Source organism: Archocentrus centrarchus, chromosome 22 (assembly GCF_007364275.1).
Source record: "Archocentrus centrarchus isolate MPI-CPG fArcCen1 chromosome 22, fArcCen1, whole genome shotgun sequence".
In the NCBI taxonomy this organism is placed as follows: Eukaryota; Metazoa; Chordata; class Actinopteri; order Cichliformes; family Cichlidae; genus Archocentrus; species Archocentrus centrarchus.
In genome coordinates, this window is record NC_044367.1 from 21,736,499 (window position 1) to 21,754,260 (window position 17,762).

The window sequence follows — 17,762 nt, forward strand, 5'->3', positions numbered from 1 at the left end:
TCGCTAGTTGCATTTTGGAAAAAAAAAGTTGCTAGGGAGGTCTGAAAAGCCGCTAAATCAGAGTGACAAAATCGCTAAGTTGGCAACACTGCCATTCTGTCGCTTCCTGCGTCATTTACAGGTGAAGCGGTGAGGGAGAGAGGCGGGGCAGTGTGAAGTTGTGCAGAGACAAACTGGGAGAAGAGAGAGGTGAACTGGTGGCTCTACAAGTGTGAGTGCAACACAACATAGACTATGTCGATATAAATGATATTGTCTCATATGGCGTATGAAAATATATCGATATTTCTTAAAAACTCGATATATCACCCAGCCCTATGTTCTAGTAACTGTTACATATATGTAACTGTAGTATACGTGTAATACTTTTATGAAATGTAATGCTTGAAGTAATGAAGTCTGATTTGCACACAGATTTTTTTTTAATCAGATAATGTTAGAAACAAATTGTACTTTCACAGTCAACTTTTTTTTTAATATGCTTTCTCACTGTTATGAGTATAATGTGCAAACATGACATTCAACACCTGCATTGATCCACATGCTCAGAACTGCACTGTACCCTGTTTTTGTTCACTTAAAAAATACAGTAAAAGCATTACAGTTCTTTTACTTTTCTTAGTTGTCCCCGAATCATTTCAAAATGCATCATGAAATTTTTTTTGTCTTTGTAAAAAATTTGACTTTATGTATACTCTGGTATCCATAAATTGTATAAAAGGTGGCTGTAGCAGCTGTACGGTCAGTCACTGGTTTTGGACTCACTGGTTTTTTGAATCCTCAACGTTAGTGTTTTGGCCATGTTAGCTGCCATATTTGGAGGAGAGGCTGGAGTGCAAAGTTATCACTCAAAGCCAGCAAGTTGCAGTCATAAAATGTAAGTGCCAGGCATGAGAGATTTCAGTCTCTCATGCCTGGCCTTTTTTTTTATCAGTCCTCCACCTCTTTGTTTTTCTCCCATCTTTTTCCATTTTTTTATGCCGATCCTCCTGGATGTCATTGCAACTGACCTCTGACTCACAGTTACTCCGTGAGTCAGAGGTCAAGAACATGTTCAGCTGGGGATGACCTGATAAAAAGGTGACCGTCTCTCTGCAATCAGCTGCCTTAGACTCCTGCAGTGAATTTTTTTTAGAGCCTAACATATTTGTCCTTCAGGCTTTTCCACTTTGTACACTACTTAACATCCATTCCAATAGAATAGATTCTGGAAGAGATTGCTCCCTTCCAGAATCTGTGAATCTTCATATTGAGGCAATAATTATTATTATATTCTCTCTGATTCATTCAACAACTTCAGCGAAAAAGGCGCTGGAAATAAATAAAAGGAATCAACAGTACTGAACAGGCCAATCACAGTAGTTGTGGGCTGCATCAACACAATGTGTAGTTACTTTTCTGGAGAGGTGCACATCAGGTTATTGCAGGTTACATTGTAGGGTTTCAAAAAGGCTCGCTGTTATAACAGAAGTATAAATCCCCTGTAAGTGGGGATAATGTGAAAAGCTACCCAGCTATTTTCCAAATGGAAAAATGGCACCAGCAAGAGAAAAGCTAGTGGCTCTGGCAGCATGAAGAGGACAAAAGGCACTGACTGTGCCTTTCATTCTTTTTTTTGGAGGGGATCACACGTGCCTGATGGGCACAACACACAGATGCAATCTGGTAATTTGTAATAATTAAAAGACTAAGAAAACACTAGAATTTCACTCCCCAGAACTAGAGCACAAATTTCTTGGACAGTCTGATCCAAAAAGCACAAACATGGTGGAGAATTTCAGTTTAATGACCCCAATTAGTGGAGGTGAGGCGTAGCAGATGCTGATAGGCTACAGCTGCTGGAAAAGCTTAAAAAAAAGCACCAGGATTTTAGAGGGCCTCTACTCTTTGCAGCAATGCTCCTATAAACTCTGTTGTGTCTCCCAGGTGAGAAAACCTGCACAGTCAAGTATGCATTCATGGGAAAATGGGAATGTGCAGTGGACCCAGGATGGCAAGCAGCCAAAGGAATCTGTTAAGTATACAGAAGAAACAATAACACCAAATCCTGCTTTTTCAGACACAACCGCCTTACTTAAGTCAGAGTCAGACATGCTTATCTGAGATAAAAGCTGAGTGTTAAGCCACTTTATAGATAGGTAATTGTGTGTCTGGAATTCCTTCTGTATAACATTAACCATAAATCAAACATGATTCCTTAAAAAAAAAAAAAAAAAAAAAAAAAAAAGATGTTTTGGCACACCAGGATGTGAAGAGCTCTGACGCAGGTCAGCCCACGTGGTACACCCGGTTGTCCTGGTCACACACACTTAAGCACAAACACTCACTGCTTTCTTGGTCCACTGAATCATTGTTCGCTGGGTGTGTGTTTGCGTGTCCACAGCTGGTCACACATCATTGGTCAAGCTCATGCTTATGAAGTAGAGAAAGGATTTCCCTTTGGGATGATAACTGTTTTATTACCAAATGGCAGAAATTCACATAAAAATTTTACACACTCATTATTTCAAATCTAAACGAACATTTCTTGTAACTAAGGAATTCAAAATTGTCACATATGTGTTTATTTGACTGTATTTGTTGTGTTTCTTTTTGGTCAGATTTACTGGGGAGTAAAATTTGACTGACATAGGAAACTGTTTTTCTTTTTCACAAACAGTAATTGTCCCTTTTTTGTAGTCACGCTACACATGAGAATGATAATGGCTGTATATATTAAAAGTTAACTTGCATTTCCAGTAACAGTAAAATGGGAAAACAGGATGTTCCAGTCCGGGAGGAGAGGCACTGTGGATGATTCTCTTGCTGTTTGCTTGGAAAACTTTCAATCAGTGGTTTCTTCAATAAATAATGACACAGTGACACTGTGGTTTATAATTGTTGACCTGTTTTACAAGTGCTGCAGAGTGTGTGTAATATACAGTGTATGCTGCAGTAGTATGGTCTTTTTCCTTTCTATATGGCACTTGAAAAACAAAACCTATTTGCACCATCCTCACTCTTCATTCTTTCAATAAACACATTTTAAAACAATATAAACTTTTTATTACACTAAACATTTTTTACATTCAATATATAAAAAAGGGCTTTTATCAAAAGCACACAGCTAATGTTTGATACATAAGATGCTGCGTTTTCCAGTAACATGACATCCCGTAAAGTTAAATTAAGGTAAAGGAAAACGTTCTAGCTCACATTTTACACATACTTAGTAGCCAATCTTACTAGTAAGTATTCTTTATGTAACCAAAACCTTATGCAGTTCACTCCTTTGTGTCTGTATTTACTCTGTCACTACAGTATATAAGGCAAAGCTTTAAAATCAATATTTGGTATGGCCATCTTTATTCTTCACCACAGCCTGAACTCTCATAAGCAGCTTTCTTGTAATTTCTTCAAGTGGCCTTCAGGAATTGTTCTCCAACCCAAATTACTTTTTTGTTTTTTTGTATTCTTATTATTTTATAAATCTAACATTGCACTTTGGTAGCTAGATGCAGGAAACTTCATTCTGTGATGCTATTGTCATGTTGGTTAAAGCCAATAAAGCTTTGCTTTTAAAATGACAGATGACACTAAATATTTGGGCCTTTTTAACAATTTACATGTTCAGCAAAAGAATTTAGGAGCAGACTTTTTATGGGTTTGAAAAATACAGAATACCACCAACCTTAATCTATTAGATGAATCTTCTTTATAGACTAAAACTATAATAGACCACTTAAGTAAATTTGGTTTTCTGATCACCTTTTTCCTTCTTGTAAACCTTCTATGTAAATTGAAACAGACTGATAAAGCAGTTCTACTTCTAAGTCATGTAATTTACAGAAAACAGCATTATGTACAGCGAAATGCTCTACTGTTTTTATGAAAAATCCTTCATTTAGCCTTTTGAACATCTACACTTTGTTCGAAACCACTATTTACAACTAATCACTGAACACATGAACTGTCTCTGCGGAAATTTCCCGATGCATTCAGAGCACGTTCAGCAGTTTACAGTCCAGTAAATCAGAGCTGGCTTAGTCAACGTACAGAATTGTGGCTGGCCAACTGGAAAAGTAAGCAGTCACAACCTGATGTGCACCATGAGAGCATTACATCAGTAGTGCGTAAAGAGGCAGGTAAGAGAAGAGGTTTAGGAAGAACTCAGCCTGTGCCACGCGGCCACCACTTTCTCTGGGTGAGCCATCGTGTCCTTCCACTGCTCCACAGCCTCTGGGACAGGGCTATTAAATCCCAGCTGAATCTGCCACAAACAGGGAAGAAGGAAATTCCTCAGTTTGTTCCAAACAGAGTTTAAAAACGCTTTGATTAGGACATTTTTTTCATCATATTAGCAGTAAAAGAATAGACCAATAAAATACACCATTTTCATAACTGAAAATAAAGGATGGCATGTCTGATAAACTCACCTGTCCGAGACACTGTTTCCTCCTGACTGAGCTGCGACTGTAGAGTTTGACTGACAGTGAGTAGACATGGTCTAAGGTGGTTAGGAGGAAGTGAAATGTCTCCGTCCACTGACACTGACCTCCTGAGACCTTGAGTGCCCGAGTCTTCTTCTTCATCACCACCTGCCCCATCTGGTGCATCTCCACTTTGACAAAAAAAGCTTCAGAGGACAGGCGCAAGAGAAGAGAAGTTACCATCAATCATAGCTGCACAGTTCATTTTAGGGGATAAATATTCAAAATACAGATGCACTTACACTGAGTGAGCGGTGACAAAGATGCTGGGAGGTTTTGAGCAGCAAGGACCTGGACCTGGATGCGTCCATTCACCGGCTGAAAGCAGGTACTAAGATGCAGCTCAGAGTGACATACCTGTAAGAAAATGGTGTGAATCAGTGTGTAAATCAAGAAATCATACAGAAAATGGTGTAGTAAGCATTTATATTTTCTTTGCTGACATTTAGAAAGCAATTATGAAGCTCCTGAAACCCTGTGTCCTCATATGGGAACATCACATTTTGGCTTTTCTGCACCTTACACTTCATTAGGCAATGTTGATTTTATTTGTTATGGTGTAAAATTAAATATTTTTAAGTATGTAACGACTGCATAAGAAGGTAGCAACTTCTTGTTCAAAGAGGAAGCTTAGTTTATTTACTCATCAGGTCCCAAACAGCTATGAGAAATAAAAAAAATGCTTCCCAAATCAAGGTAATCAGGATGCCAGACTACATCAACACTACCAAGTTGCAGATATATTTTTGCTTTGGCACACAGAAAGCTGAGCAGTCATCTCTGCATTGTAATTGTTCTATCTGGAATAAGCAGCAAATGAACACCAGCACTGTTAGTAGCATCAAGTAAACACCCGTCATCGAGTTTCAGGTGAATTAGAGCTGAAGCAGCTACAGTATTGCACATTTTGACCTTTAATGACTGTTCTGTCTTTAAAATTATCAGTGAAGATTTTCAGGGCAGGTTTTAGTTACACTTGCAACATGAAAGCTACAACAGATTGATATTTAATAAGGATAAAGTGGCTACATTTAAAGTATATAGCACTTTTCTGGTCTTGTTTTACACCACTGGGTGCTTTTACCCATTTTTTATACATTAAGTACTTTTTCTGTTATACACACATGCACACAGATTGAGGAAACATCTTGAGGAGTTATGGCGTAAGGTATTTTGACCAAGTATGGTTTGACATGTGGACTGGTGGAGCTGGGACTGATGTCCAAAATCTAGGAATATATAAACTGCAGTATTCATATGTTCTAAATATTATTTGAGTTGTTCCATCCTGGAAAACTGGAATTTTCTGCACATTATACATTTACAGGGTACAATCCTGATTAAGTTTAAGTTTTCAAGATAAGTCAGACTTAAAACAATGTAAAGGTTGTTTGTCAAAGGAGGCAATGTTGAGTCATTTAATAATCCAAAATAAATAAAGCAAGTTAAAGACTCAAGAGCCACTTGATTAGAGGGCACAGATGTATAACTGATAGAATGACGTCATACACGTTCCTGTTGAACAGGTAAAAACAAAGAAGAGATTGACACAGGCACTTTTCCTTCATTATCCAGTGCTGTGCTTCTGTTTCCCTCCGTTGCTGTTTCCACCATATTGTCAACACTGAGTGTGATGTGCCACACCAGCATACTAAATCTCATAATGCTTTACAGGCATCTTTTACAGAGCAAGTGCCATCTCAGTGATATTTGTGGTCTACAGAGGACGAATTTTACCTGATTTTTCCTGAATGTAGTACAATTTTGCTCGATCCTTGGTTTATACCCCAATACCCCAAGTCATTTCTGGTCCAGTCATTTCTGGACCCCCTCCAGTTCGCCTACCAGCCCCGCCTGGGAGTTGAGGATGCCATTATCTACCTGCTAAACCGAGTCTACGCTCACCTGGATAAGCCGGCCAGCACTGTGAGGGTCATGTTCTTTGACTTCTCAAGTGCATTCAACACCATTCAGCCTGCTCTTCTGGGTGATAAGTTGACAGCGATGCAGGTAGATGTCCCCCTTGTGTCCTGGATTGTTGACTACCTGACTGGCAGACCACAGTATGTACGGCTGCAGCACTGTGTGTCTGACAGAGTAGTTAGCAACACTGGAGCCCCACAAGGGACTGTCCTCTCTCCCTTCCTCTTCACCCTCTACACCACAGACTTCAGCTACTGCTCAGAGACCTGCCATCTTCAAAAGTTTTCTGATGACTCTGCAATAGTTGGATGTATCAGCAGGGGTGATGAGGATGAGTACAGGAGGACAGTGAAGGACTTTGTCACATGGTGCAAGCGGAACCATCTAGAGCTCAACGTGACAAAGACAAAGGAACTGGTGGTGGACTTGAGGAAAGACAAGGCACCGGTGGCCCCTATGTCCATCGGAGGGGTCAGTGTGGACACCGTTGAGGACTACAAATACCTGGGAGTACACATTGACAACAAACTGGACTGGGCTAAGAACACTGATGCCCTATACAGGAAGGGCCAAAGTCGCCTCTATTTTCTGAGACGCCTGAGGTCCTTCAACATCTGCCGGACTATGCTCAGGATCTTCTATGAGTCTGTGGTGGCGAGTGCCATCCTCTATGCTGTTGCATGCTGGGGCAGCAGACTGAGGGCGGCAGACGCCAACAGACTCAATAAACTGATCCACAAAGCCAGTGATGTGGTGGGAGTGGAGCTGGATTCGCTTATGGCAGTGTCGGAGAGGAGGATGCTGTCTAAGCTGCAGGCCATTATGAACAATGGCTCCCACCCACTCTACAACACAGTGATGGGACACAGGAGCACATTCAGTGCAAGACTCATCCCACCAAAATGCACCACAGAGCGCCACAGGAGGTCATTTCTACCTGTGGCCATCAGACTCTATAACTCCTCCCTTAATAGGTGACATTGTGGTTCATCAGTGTCATTCACTTATCAGTATTCAATTGTACATAAAATTGTTTAAATTTCCATATACATTGTACATACACTATATACATTGTACATTGTACATACACTTATACATTGTACAAAAAAGGACTGTGCATATATATATAATGACACCTATTTAAAAATTTTTGCACTCACAATTCTCATATGTGTATAGATTTAGATGTGTATATAGTCAAAATATCTCTTTAGTCTTTATACTTTTATGCCTTTAGTGTATGTTATTGTGTTTTAGGGTTACTCGTTTAAATGAAACGGTTGCAGCTGTAACAGTAGTAATTTCCCTTTGGGATCAATAAAGTATTCTGACTGACTGACTGATACCTACAGAACTACTAACTGACATCCCATCAGCTACAACTGCACTTTGGACAAGCTAACATGATTTTACATATAAGGATTGTTTTTAATGCGTGGTTAGTGACTACCTGAATACTCGAACCCACATACATCATCAAATGCTGTGTTTCCTTGAGACGCTCTGCCAGACTTTGACTGCAGCTACCAGTTGCTGTTTATTTGCAAAGAGAGATGGAGAGTGCAAAAGCTAGTGACTCGACCATTTTCGAGCACTGTGACCTCATTTTATTTCGAGTTAAAATGACAGAAATATACTTTAACTAATCTCTGATTTGTTTTCAGAATGAATATATTAAATTAATTTTGGTGGGGAATACTTAAAATTCCAGACATTGTGTTGATATATTAATATTAAAAAGTGTCAAAACGTCAGTGATGTGTACCTCAAAAACCTGATGTGTGAGCTTACATCCTCACCTGGCCATGAAACCACTTGTTAGTCAATTTGTTCAGTTACTTTTGAGCCTCTGGCAGTTGGGGACTAAATTACTGTAATTCCTAAACAGTTGGTCTATATTTTTGTCAAACCTCTTGAATTAAAGGTAAAAGCTGTCACATCCATTTGATTTAAAATCCACTGTTGTAGTATACAAAGGCAAAACTACAAAGCATGTGTCACTGTCCAAACCTTATGGACTTATCTGAGAACTCAGAACTCCTGAAGTTGCTATAAACCACTTTTCTCTCTTGAAAATGTTGTTGATTTATTTTTCTTGTTCCAGACTTCATCTGGTTCAGCCGTCTTCGCCCTTAAGAGCCTCCTCTAAATGACAGTGATTTGAACAATTTTGCTCTTTTGTGTCCAGCAGATGGGTGAAATCACTGACAGAATCAATTTGTCCCTCTGAGGTCTAATGATGAGTCACCCTCTGATCTTCTAACTACACAGACAGTTCATATTTTGCCATCGCTGGCTAGACATAAATCCATTTATCAACAAAACCCCTCTCCAATGGTAAAGTGGTTTAAGGTCTGACCTACTTTCAATGTCTCACATTTCCAGGATATGCTTTCTGCTTTTTATTCTCTCATTGTTAAAGCTTGTTTCCATATTCCCTGAAAAATGAATCACATTTCACTTTTTTTCTGTGATTATGCAACAAATTTATCTGCAGCATCAATATTTTTCTGTTCTGGCCTAAAGTATAGTGTGTGTCAGTGCATCATGGGGACAGTTTTCGAGGCACATTCAGCACTTTGTCCTTATTTTCTGTACTTTTACAAAGGAAAACAGCCAACATAGGAAATGCTGAAGAATAGATAGTAAAAGTCCAGGTTTTTCCTCTTGGCCACAGCAGTTGGAAAGTTTGGGACACCAAACTAAGCACAAGTTACTTACATGGTTGACTAAGACCTTTCTTACTTTTAACTTTCAAATAATCCACAATCTTATCAAAAACCTTGTGTTTTGGAGTCAAGATAAAAGTAGAAATAGCTGCAACATTCATGCAAAATTTCTCTAAAATGGCAACAGGAATGGCCGAGATAGATACAGAAGATTTATTCTGTGCTACTAAACTGTGTCTTTGACCAAACAATCAGAAACAGACTTCATGAGGGTGGCCTGAGGGCCCTGTGCTCACTGTCTGGCACCATGGAGCCTGGTTGGTATTTGCCATAGAATATCAGAACTGGTGCTCTGTGCTTTTCACAGATTAGATTAGATTAGATTCAACTCATTGTCATTGTGCACACAACAAAATAATTGTTCCAGATCACTCATCCAGAGACGAGCATCTGCGGTCATGCAGCCAGAGACCACTACCGTTAGGCAATGTGGTTTAAGTGTCTTGCCCAAGGACACAGCGCAGGGACAGGGGCTCGAACCGGCAACCCTCCAGCTGCAAGGCGAGTGCCTACTCACTGCGCCACTGTCACTAAGATGGGAGCAGGTTCACCCTGAGTACATGTGAGAGATGTGAAAGGGTGTGAAGAAGTGGTGGAGAATGTTCTGCTGCCTGTGACATCATTCAGCATGACCAGTTTGGTGGTGGGTCACTGATGGTCTGGGGAGTCATATCCATGGAGGGATGCTCAGACCTCTACAGGTTAGGCAACGGCATTCTGACTGCCATTAGGTATCAGGATGAAATCCTTGGACCCACTGTCAGACCTTACGCTGGTGCAGTGGGTCCTGGGTTCCTTCTGGTGCACGACAATGCCCGGCCTAATGTGGGAAAAGTATGCAGGCAGTTCCTGGAAAATGAAGGAACTGATACCACTGACAGGCCTCTACACTTACCTGAATAAAATCCAATAGAACACCTCTGGGAAATTATGTTTCAGTCAATCCAGGGCATTACTGCTGTTATCAGTAATGCCCTGGTCCAGATCTGGGAGCAGATCCCCCACAACACCATCCACTGTCTCATTAGGAGCCCCGACATTGTCAGACATGTATACAAGCACGTGGGGGCCATACGAACTACTGAATTCCATCTTGAGTTGCTGCAATGAAATTTTGGCAAAATGGGATAGCTTGCTATGGAAAGCACAAACAGACACTATAAACCTAATTTCAGTGCTACAGGCCCACCTGTTAAACTATGTAATGAACTCTTACCGAAGATTTGGATGGAGGGTTGAGTTCAAGCCAGTGTTCTGCCTCCTGAGAACCGAGATGTCGCAGGGAAAGAACACACTCTGCCACCGTACGTTTTTTGGGGTTGTGTGACTGCAGCCGCAGCACCAAGGCGCTGCAGCGCAACTGCTGGAGACGCAGCGCAAACACAAAGGTCTCCATGAAGGACACATCCTGAAAGCAGAGGAAGGTTAAAGTAGAGATGAGATAGTCCTGCTTAAGTTCTTTCAGGGCTTATAAATACTTGAGAAATATATATCAGGTTTTGTTGCACCAATACCTGACAGTACTCTTTGATTGAGCTCTTAAACTGTATAGGTTTGGGGGTGGTGATGATTGCTTTGAAACCAATCTTTTGCTGTTCCCCTGCATCCAGACTAAGGTTGAGGTCTGAGCACTGATAAGAAAAGGAGATATAGTTCAATCCATGTATAGTAAAACAAAGGTTTTATACACAGTTCTCTACTTAGCACAAAAGACATTAACAGAAAACTCATTCAGTTTTTGCTCTAAAAAGTCATTAAGTCAGACAACAGGGGCTTTTATGCAACTACATTGACCTACCTGTTCATCTAAATGTAACAGTAAGTGGATCAAATGCCACAGCAATGTGACCTTAGGATGAAAATGAACCCAAACCAACAACAAAACCTTAATTAAAGCTGCAGAATCAGAGCACATCACTGCATTAGAAGTTTACTTAGTGTAGGTTTCTGAATAAACAAACACTTCCTCATACAATGATCACTATGTTGTAACTGTTGTAACATCAATCAGGACAGTCCTGTTCCCTTAAAAAAAAAAAAAGGACTTTTCCTCCTGAGTGCCTGAGCAAAACTTAACAGAACATTGAGAGGAGCTAACAGAGAGCTGCATTCTGGGCACACACAGGGTCCATTGAGAACTGCTACTGGTGACCACAATGGGGCTTTTTGTCCCCGAGTCCCCCTCCTCCACACTGTATGTAACCTTACCTGAACCAGGGTGATCCACACCTGCTCCAGAGCCTCCTGATAGTTCAGCTGGATGCACACCTTTCCCAGCTCACGCTCATCCCCAGACAAGGTGATAGAGTCTGTAACATTTAGAAATACACAGACAGCAGGAGGTGGTGTAACCATTTGAGCTTCAGAGCAGCTACTGTATATGATGTTTTAAAGTATTTAAAGGGGATGTAGAGGAAAGTTTTAAAACACTTTATGCCAAATTTAATTATGAGCCAAGATCTAATTTCCTGATTCACCTGTGCGTGTTTATCTAACCAACATCAAGCAAAGTTAAAGATCTTCTTAGTGATAGAGTTAGGTCCATAATTTGTTGGGTGAAGACACTCTGCACACCACCACAGATTTTAAATCACACAATCAGTATGTGATTGAACTGCAGACTTTCAGGTTTATTTCAAGGGTTTTAACAAAATTTTGCATTGACTGTTTGGGAATTACAGTCCTTTTTATACACTTTCCTCTTTTTTTCAGAGGCTCAAAATTCATTATACAGTTCATTGACACCAGTTTAATGTGCAGGTGAAACCTGTTCCTGTCATGGTTTGTAGATTTTGTTGTTTTCAGTCAGTTTTTCATTATTTGCTTCTGATTAGAGGTTTTGTGTTTCTTGGAGCCTTGTGCCTTCATTTTATTATGTTTTCCAGTTTCATGAGTTATGTTTGGTTGATTTTGATTTCTGATTTGATTTTAGAATTCTTGTTCTGTTAGTACTCGAAGCTCTCTGATCCTTGGTGCTTTGATTTAAGCATGCTCTGTTGGGCTGAGATCAGGTACAATACCCCATTTCTTTGCATTGAGATACTCTTTGGTTGCTCTTTTTGTGCTAAGTTTACAAAACTGAAGACAGAAAGACCCACAAACAAGCAGCAACTCAAGGTGGCTAGAGTACAGGGCTGGCAGAGCATCTCAGGGGGGGAACTTCAGGCAGTCATTAACTACAAAAGATTTTCATCCGAGTATTAAAAGCAGTTTGTTTAGTTTGTCCGGTTAATTTTGAGCCTCTGAAAATAAAGGATTATATATAATTCCTAAACAGTTTCCTAAATAATTTTCATTAAAATTGTTAAATTAAAGCTGAAAGTCTGCACTGCAATTACATCTTGATTGTTTGCGACAAAACTACAGAACTGTGCCTTTGTCCAACAAATTATGCACCTAACTATATGAAAAAATATATATGAAGCAATATATATCATGAACAGAGGTTCAAAGTGTTTTTGTTCCTCTATACATCAGGAATCTGTTAGAACAAAAAAAGGATTATTTGTATAGTGTTTACCCAGGCTGCTTGCCATGGAGCTCATCTTGGAGGATGCACTGCTGACGGACTCAAAGCGCTGCAGGTCAAACAAAACAGAATCAGGACAACATGGAACAAAAAAGCCTGTCATTTAAAAAGGTTACAGCTATGATAGCAGCTCTTTGAGCTAAATGATAACTGAGAAGGGTCTATCTGCAGTCTCCTGCACAACACAGTTTACTCAGTTTGTACAGTGCTGTGAAAAATATTTGCTCCCTTCCTGATTTCTCTTTTTTCTTTTTTTTTCTTTTTTTTACATTTTTGTCATATTTACATGTTTCAGATCATCAAACACATTTTGAATACAAAATGCAGTTTTTAAATGATAATTTCATTTATTGGGAGAAAAAAGCGATCCAAACCTACCTGCCCCTAAGTGAAAAAATAATTGCCCTCTTAACCTATTAGCTGCTTGTGCCACCCTTGGCAGCAAGAACGATAATCAAGTGTTTGCAGTAGCGAGCAGTGATTCTTTCACATCACTGTGGAGGAATTTTTTTCCCTTAATAAATTAAATCATCATTTAAGAAGTTCACTTTGTATTTACTTGGGTTATCTTTGTCTAATTTTAAAATTTGTTTGATGATCTGAAACGTCTAAGTGTAACAAATGTGCAAAAAAAAGAAAAAAAAAGAAATCAGGATGGGGCAAATACTTTCATAGCACTGTATACAAAAGATGGATGGGTCTAAAAATTAAAAATTTAGTTTTGATTTTTATTGAAAGATTAGTTGATGGATTCAATCAATAGTTTTCTTTAACAATAAATGATGATGCCATTTAGCGTAAAATGGACAATAACCAAAGTTTAATGTTTGGCGAGGCTCCCCTGTGATTGATAAAGCACTGTCTGGGGATGCAGTCTCCTCAGCTTCTTTGTCACATCCACACTCTGCTTGTTCAGATCAGTGTTTCTTTGAAGCAGTTTTGTTTACTATAATATCTATTACCCGAAAGGTGGTGTGGCTTTCCTGTTCATCTTAGTTTTGTTTGCTCATAATGTTGGCAAACTAAACACACAAGCTAATTTAAACTGCACTCATGCATGCACTGGATATTGCAGTGAGATGTTCAAGAGAAATGGAAAGTGAACATAGAAGCATCTGTGTTAGTTTCCAAGAAGTGTTGATATGAAGCCGCTCTGACATTTTTCACAACGTAGGCTCTAAATAAGATATTGTAATGCTCATCAAGGTTTAGAATGAGACTTTAGATTGACCACTTGTAAGATGGTGTCAACTATTAATATAAAGTAATAAGGAGCTGATGACAGACACACCACACCACATTTATTTAACAAAGAAATCCAACCCAACCTGCTCTTTGTTTTCCACGTTGGATTACTGATTAAATTACACTTTATCAAAGGCAATCAGCAGGTTTGTTCAATCAGAAAAGCTGGAGCCTAATCATATGTCACAAGCTTGTTTCAGCTATACATTGTTAGTTCAGAAAAACACTGAGCCACGTTTAAATATAAAACAGGGTGACTGAATGCATTGACTGAGTACTGAGTGCTTTGTAAATGAATTGGACAGTTACATAATTAAAATGGACTGGAAACATCCTTTAGAGAGTATTTCATCTTTCTCTCAATCTCAGATTAGTTGGCAAAAAAAAAAAGGCTTTACATTATTTTTTGCCATTAAATACTTGGTAAACCTATCTTAGCACACTCATTCTCTTAGATGAGAAGATTCACACCATTCTCATGTCTGTATGGTAAATATAGAGATGGAGACATCACACACTGACCCCCCGCACTTTGCCCCTTAAATCAAACTACTAGCTTTTGAGGCTTGTTTGCAATGCTGCTGAGCACAGTGGAAACTATAAAACTATATTTAGTCTAAGTTGAGACAAGGTGAGAATTTCTGTGTAAATGCAGATTAGATAGAGAACAGCCTCACCTGCGTGTGACCCTGGGGGCTGGACAAATCAAACATGGAGCTGCTCAGTCGCTCTTGGCCACCCAACTTCAGATTCCAACCTGGAAGAAAAGATCAGTGTGCTTCTGAAGCGGTTTCAATCCTGAGATAATTATGCTTTCATGTTTCAGTCTGCAGGAATCTGTTGATAAGTTTAGGTACAATTTGAAAATATTTAAAACATTTTTCTCAGCAAGTGTACATGCTGTGTGTACCTGCATGCACATGCCACAGAAGTTTAATCCATAAATAAGGAATGATGTTACATGACTATTCAAAAGAGTAAGATGAAACATGTATCGGTGACCCATTTTGTTATTATGGAACATATTTATTACAATTTTAGTCAAATCATTCCCAAATTATTTTTCATACTGAATAACAAAGTAACATTTTCTTTCTGGTCTGTGCTACCTGGGCTTTGCGGACCAAAGTCTCTCTTCTTCAGTGAGTCTCGGCGGGTCGAGCCGGGGGAGATGTGCTCTGCCACGCGACCCTGGTGGAAGAAGGACTCGGGGTAGTAGATGAAGGGAGTGGTGCCCGCCAGTTCCGCCTTCCTTGCTGCGTATGTGCACCGGGCTGAACCTGCACGCAAACAGCACAGCTGGTCATTATCATGCTTTGACCACATTAGTGTTCTAAGTATCTATAGAAAGTAAGGCGGCAATTCATCAAGAAACAAAGTGTCTTGATACTTTACCTCAGTGCAAGCAGATAAGATATGAGACAGTTTTACTGCAGTTTAGGTTCCGTTTGTTCACAGCATGTTATGTAACCTTCATTTGTCTTTTGGGGGTTCTTGTTGACTGACATGCTGTAATCAAAAGTCAATGTTTCCACTTCTGACAGCAGTATTCCCATAACTTCTTGAGCAGGGATCTTTTTGCACAGCCAATCCAGCCAATGAATGGCCTAATGCGGCACTGGTTTATCATACTTAACTCATTTGAAGCAGTGCAAGTAAATTAATCTTCTAGAAGAGGCTGCTGAAATACACCAGGGGCTGTTTTTTGAGGTCTGAATTTTTGACTGTAATCTGTCTGTGAGGAACCAAATCAAAGTCAACACAGTCATATTTGTTGATGCAATATTCCCTGGAATCTGAGTCTGAACCTGAGCTGAGTTTAGCAGAAAATCAGCCCCATTTAGAAGCAGTTCAGGCCAGCTTTGGGCCAGACTTCATTCTGTATCCCACACCAGTCAAGTGTGCCATCTGATCCCCTTGCAGTAAATCATGAAAAATCACTAACTAACTGAAGCCATTTTGTCAACCCACATTCCAGTACAGCCACTGATAATGGGTTCAAACAGAAGTTATCTTTTCTTTATTTTTCTCTGCTAATTTTAAAATTATGCTTTTAAGATAAAGATAAATCTTGAGTCAGATTTCATATAAAAATATTTAAATGGTGATAGGAGGTGAACAGAAACCAAATGTTCATTCTCATTACAGGAAGTATCATGACATGCTGTGTGTTCATACTGTGGGGACCTTCCAACACAGCTATGATTTAATTAGCATTATTATTTACCAGCCCATCCTTTAAGTCAACACTATCCTCTCACATGCAACAGCTTGTTTGACTTAAAATGTACTAATTAATACAGGTACATACTCTGCGGCTCGGCCTGCAGATTAGGGTAGCTGGGTTGGATGTAGGAAGCCTTGAAGGACGGGATGACAAAGGGCACCTCTCTGCCGTCTGGGGGCAGTTTGGAAAGTAGGTAATCTTCAGCCAGTTTCTGTCCTGGGCCTGCTGCTTTGTTTGGAGGCATCTTCAGTGCAATCACTTTAAAACAGAAGAAATGATTCGGTGAGACACAAATAGGTCTGTTAAAAGCTGTCTGATACACAGCTATGCAGAACGGCAGCTTACCCGGGGTCTCCTGCTCCTGCCCTTTCTTCTTCATGAGGGTCTTGCAGCAGTTTTTGATGCACTCCATAGCTGTATCTCGAAATATTTAAATGCTGAAATAATAAGTGGAAATTGCAGTTTACATCGTAAGCAGTAATACCACGAGGGCTAACAATGAAAATCCCAAAACTCAAAGCTAAAACTTGGTGATGGGACCCACCAAAATTACCCAGGTATACTACTCTAGACCGCAAAGTTTATAACAGTTTCCTACTCTAGCTGAACACTCAAAGCACTTTTTTTCTACAAGCCTCATCATGCAGACTGGAGGAAATGGGCATTAAACCAAAGACCTTCCAATTATTGGATGATCTGCACTGCTTCCTGAGCCACGGCCAGCCCCTTAAAACAAATATTGTGCTCACACTTCCATAAATTTCAGGAAGCCCCAGAATGTGTTGAATTTGTTTTCCTTCTCTGCAGTTCCCAGCGTTTGGTAGGCTAGATTGTTTTAAAAAGTTTTAGTTCTGTTGAATTCCAATCTTTGATATGATTTGAGATCTCAAGGTGCCCTCAAACACCCCCCCCCCCAAAAAAAAAATTCATTTGGAAACATCCCACTTTTTAACAGTGCCATAAAAATGTGGTATAAATAACTATTGGTATGATCCTAAGTTGTGCTATAGTGTGACCACACTTTTCAAATCTGATATACTGTCACAAATTTGTTATTGTTTCACCCAAAACTGCTCAAATTAGGAGCACAGCACACAACACAAAAATAATCATTTCAAAGATAACAAAACAAAGCCAAAAGTAACATAAAACATAATCACCACCAAACCTCAAATTAGGCTACAGTGCCAAAAGAACAAGTCATAGCGCTCTACAGTCACTGCCGTGCTTCAGGGGCAAGTTTTGAGTTAGACAGTGACAATGGTCAGCTTAAAACATAAATTTTAAAAAAAAAAAAAGTTATTTAATAAACCAGTTGGGCTGCGAGTGCATTGAGGGATTTGTGTAGGTGTGACATTGCCACACGGTCAAAATAGCAAATCATCAAACTTTAACTTACCAAATAAAGCGCACACACACACACACAAAAAAAAAATGTAAACTTACCGACAGACGCGATGCTTTCATTTAAACTTCGACCATCCAGCGCTGCAGTTCACTCTCACCGGCCGACCGGAGAGAAATGCCACCGATCTCAGGTTTATGGCTGACTTTATTTGCACGTCTCCCTCCCTCCCTCTTCTTTCATTCCCGGACTGTCAGTGGCCTGCGCTTCCTTCCCCGAACAGCTATGATCCCAG

At 39.8% G+C, this 17,762-nt stretch overlaps 1 protein-coding gene across 1 annotated transcript; it reads right to left on the reverse strand.

Annotated features, from left to right (window-relative positions):
- Positions 1-2,474: 2,474 nt before the first annotated feature.
- Positions 2,475-17,689, reverse strand: tc2n (tandem C2 domains, nuclear). Its single transcript, XM_030759098.1, has 12 exons — positions 17,569-17,689; positions 16,468-16,559; positions 16,207-16,380; positions 15,005-15,175; positions 14,573-14,652; positions 12,642-12,699; positions 11,330-11,430; positions 10,636-10,752; positions 10,338-10,529; positions 4,712-4,826; positions 4,416-4,615; positions 2,475-4,249 (listed from the first exon to the last, which is right to left on the reverse strand). The coding sequence occupies exons 2-12, from the start codon at positions 16,532-16,534 to the stop codon at positions 4,139-4,141; spliced, it is 1,386 nt and encodes a 461-aa protein (XP_030614958.1). The 5' UTR covers positions 16,535-16,559; positions 17,569-17,689; the 3' UTR covers positions 2,475-4,138.
- Positions 17,690-17,762: the final 73 nt, after the last annotated feature.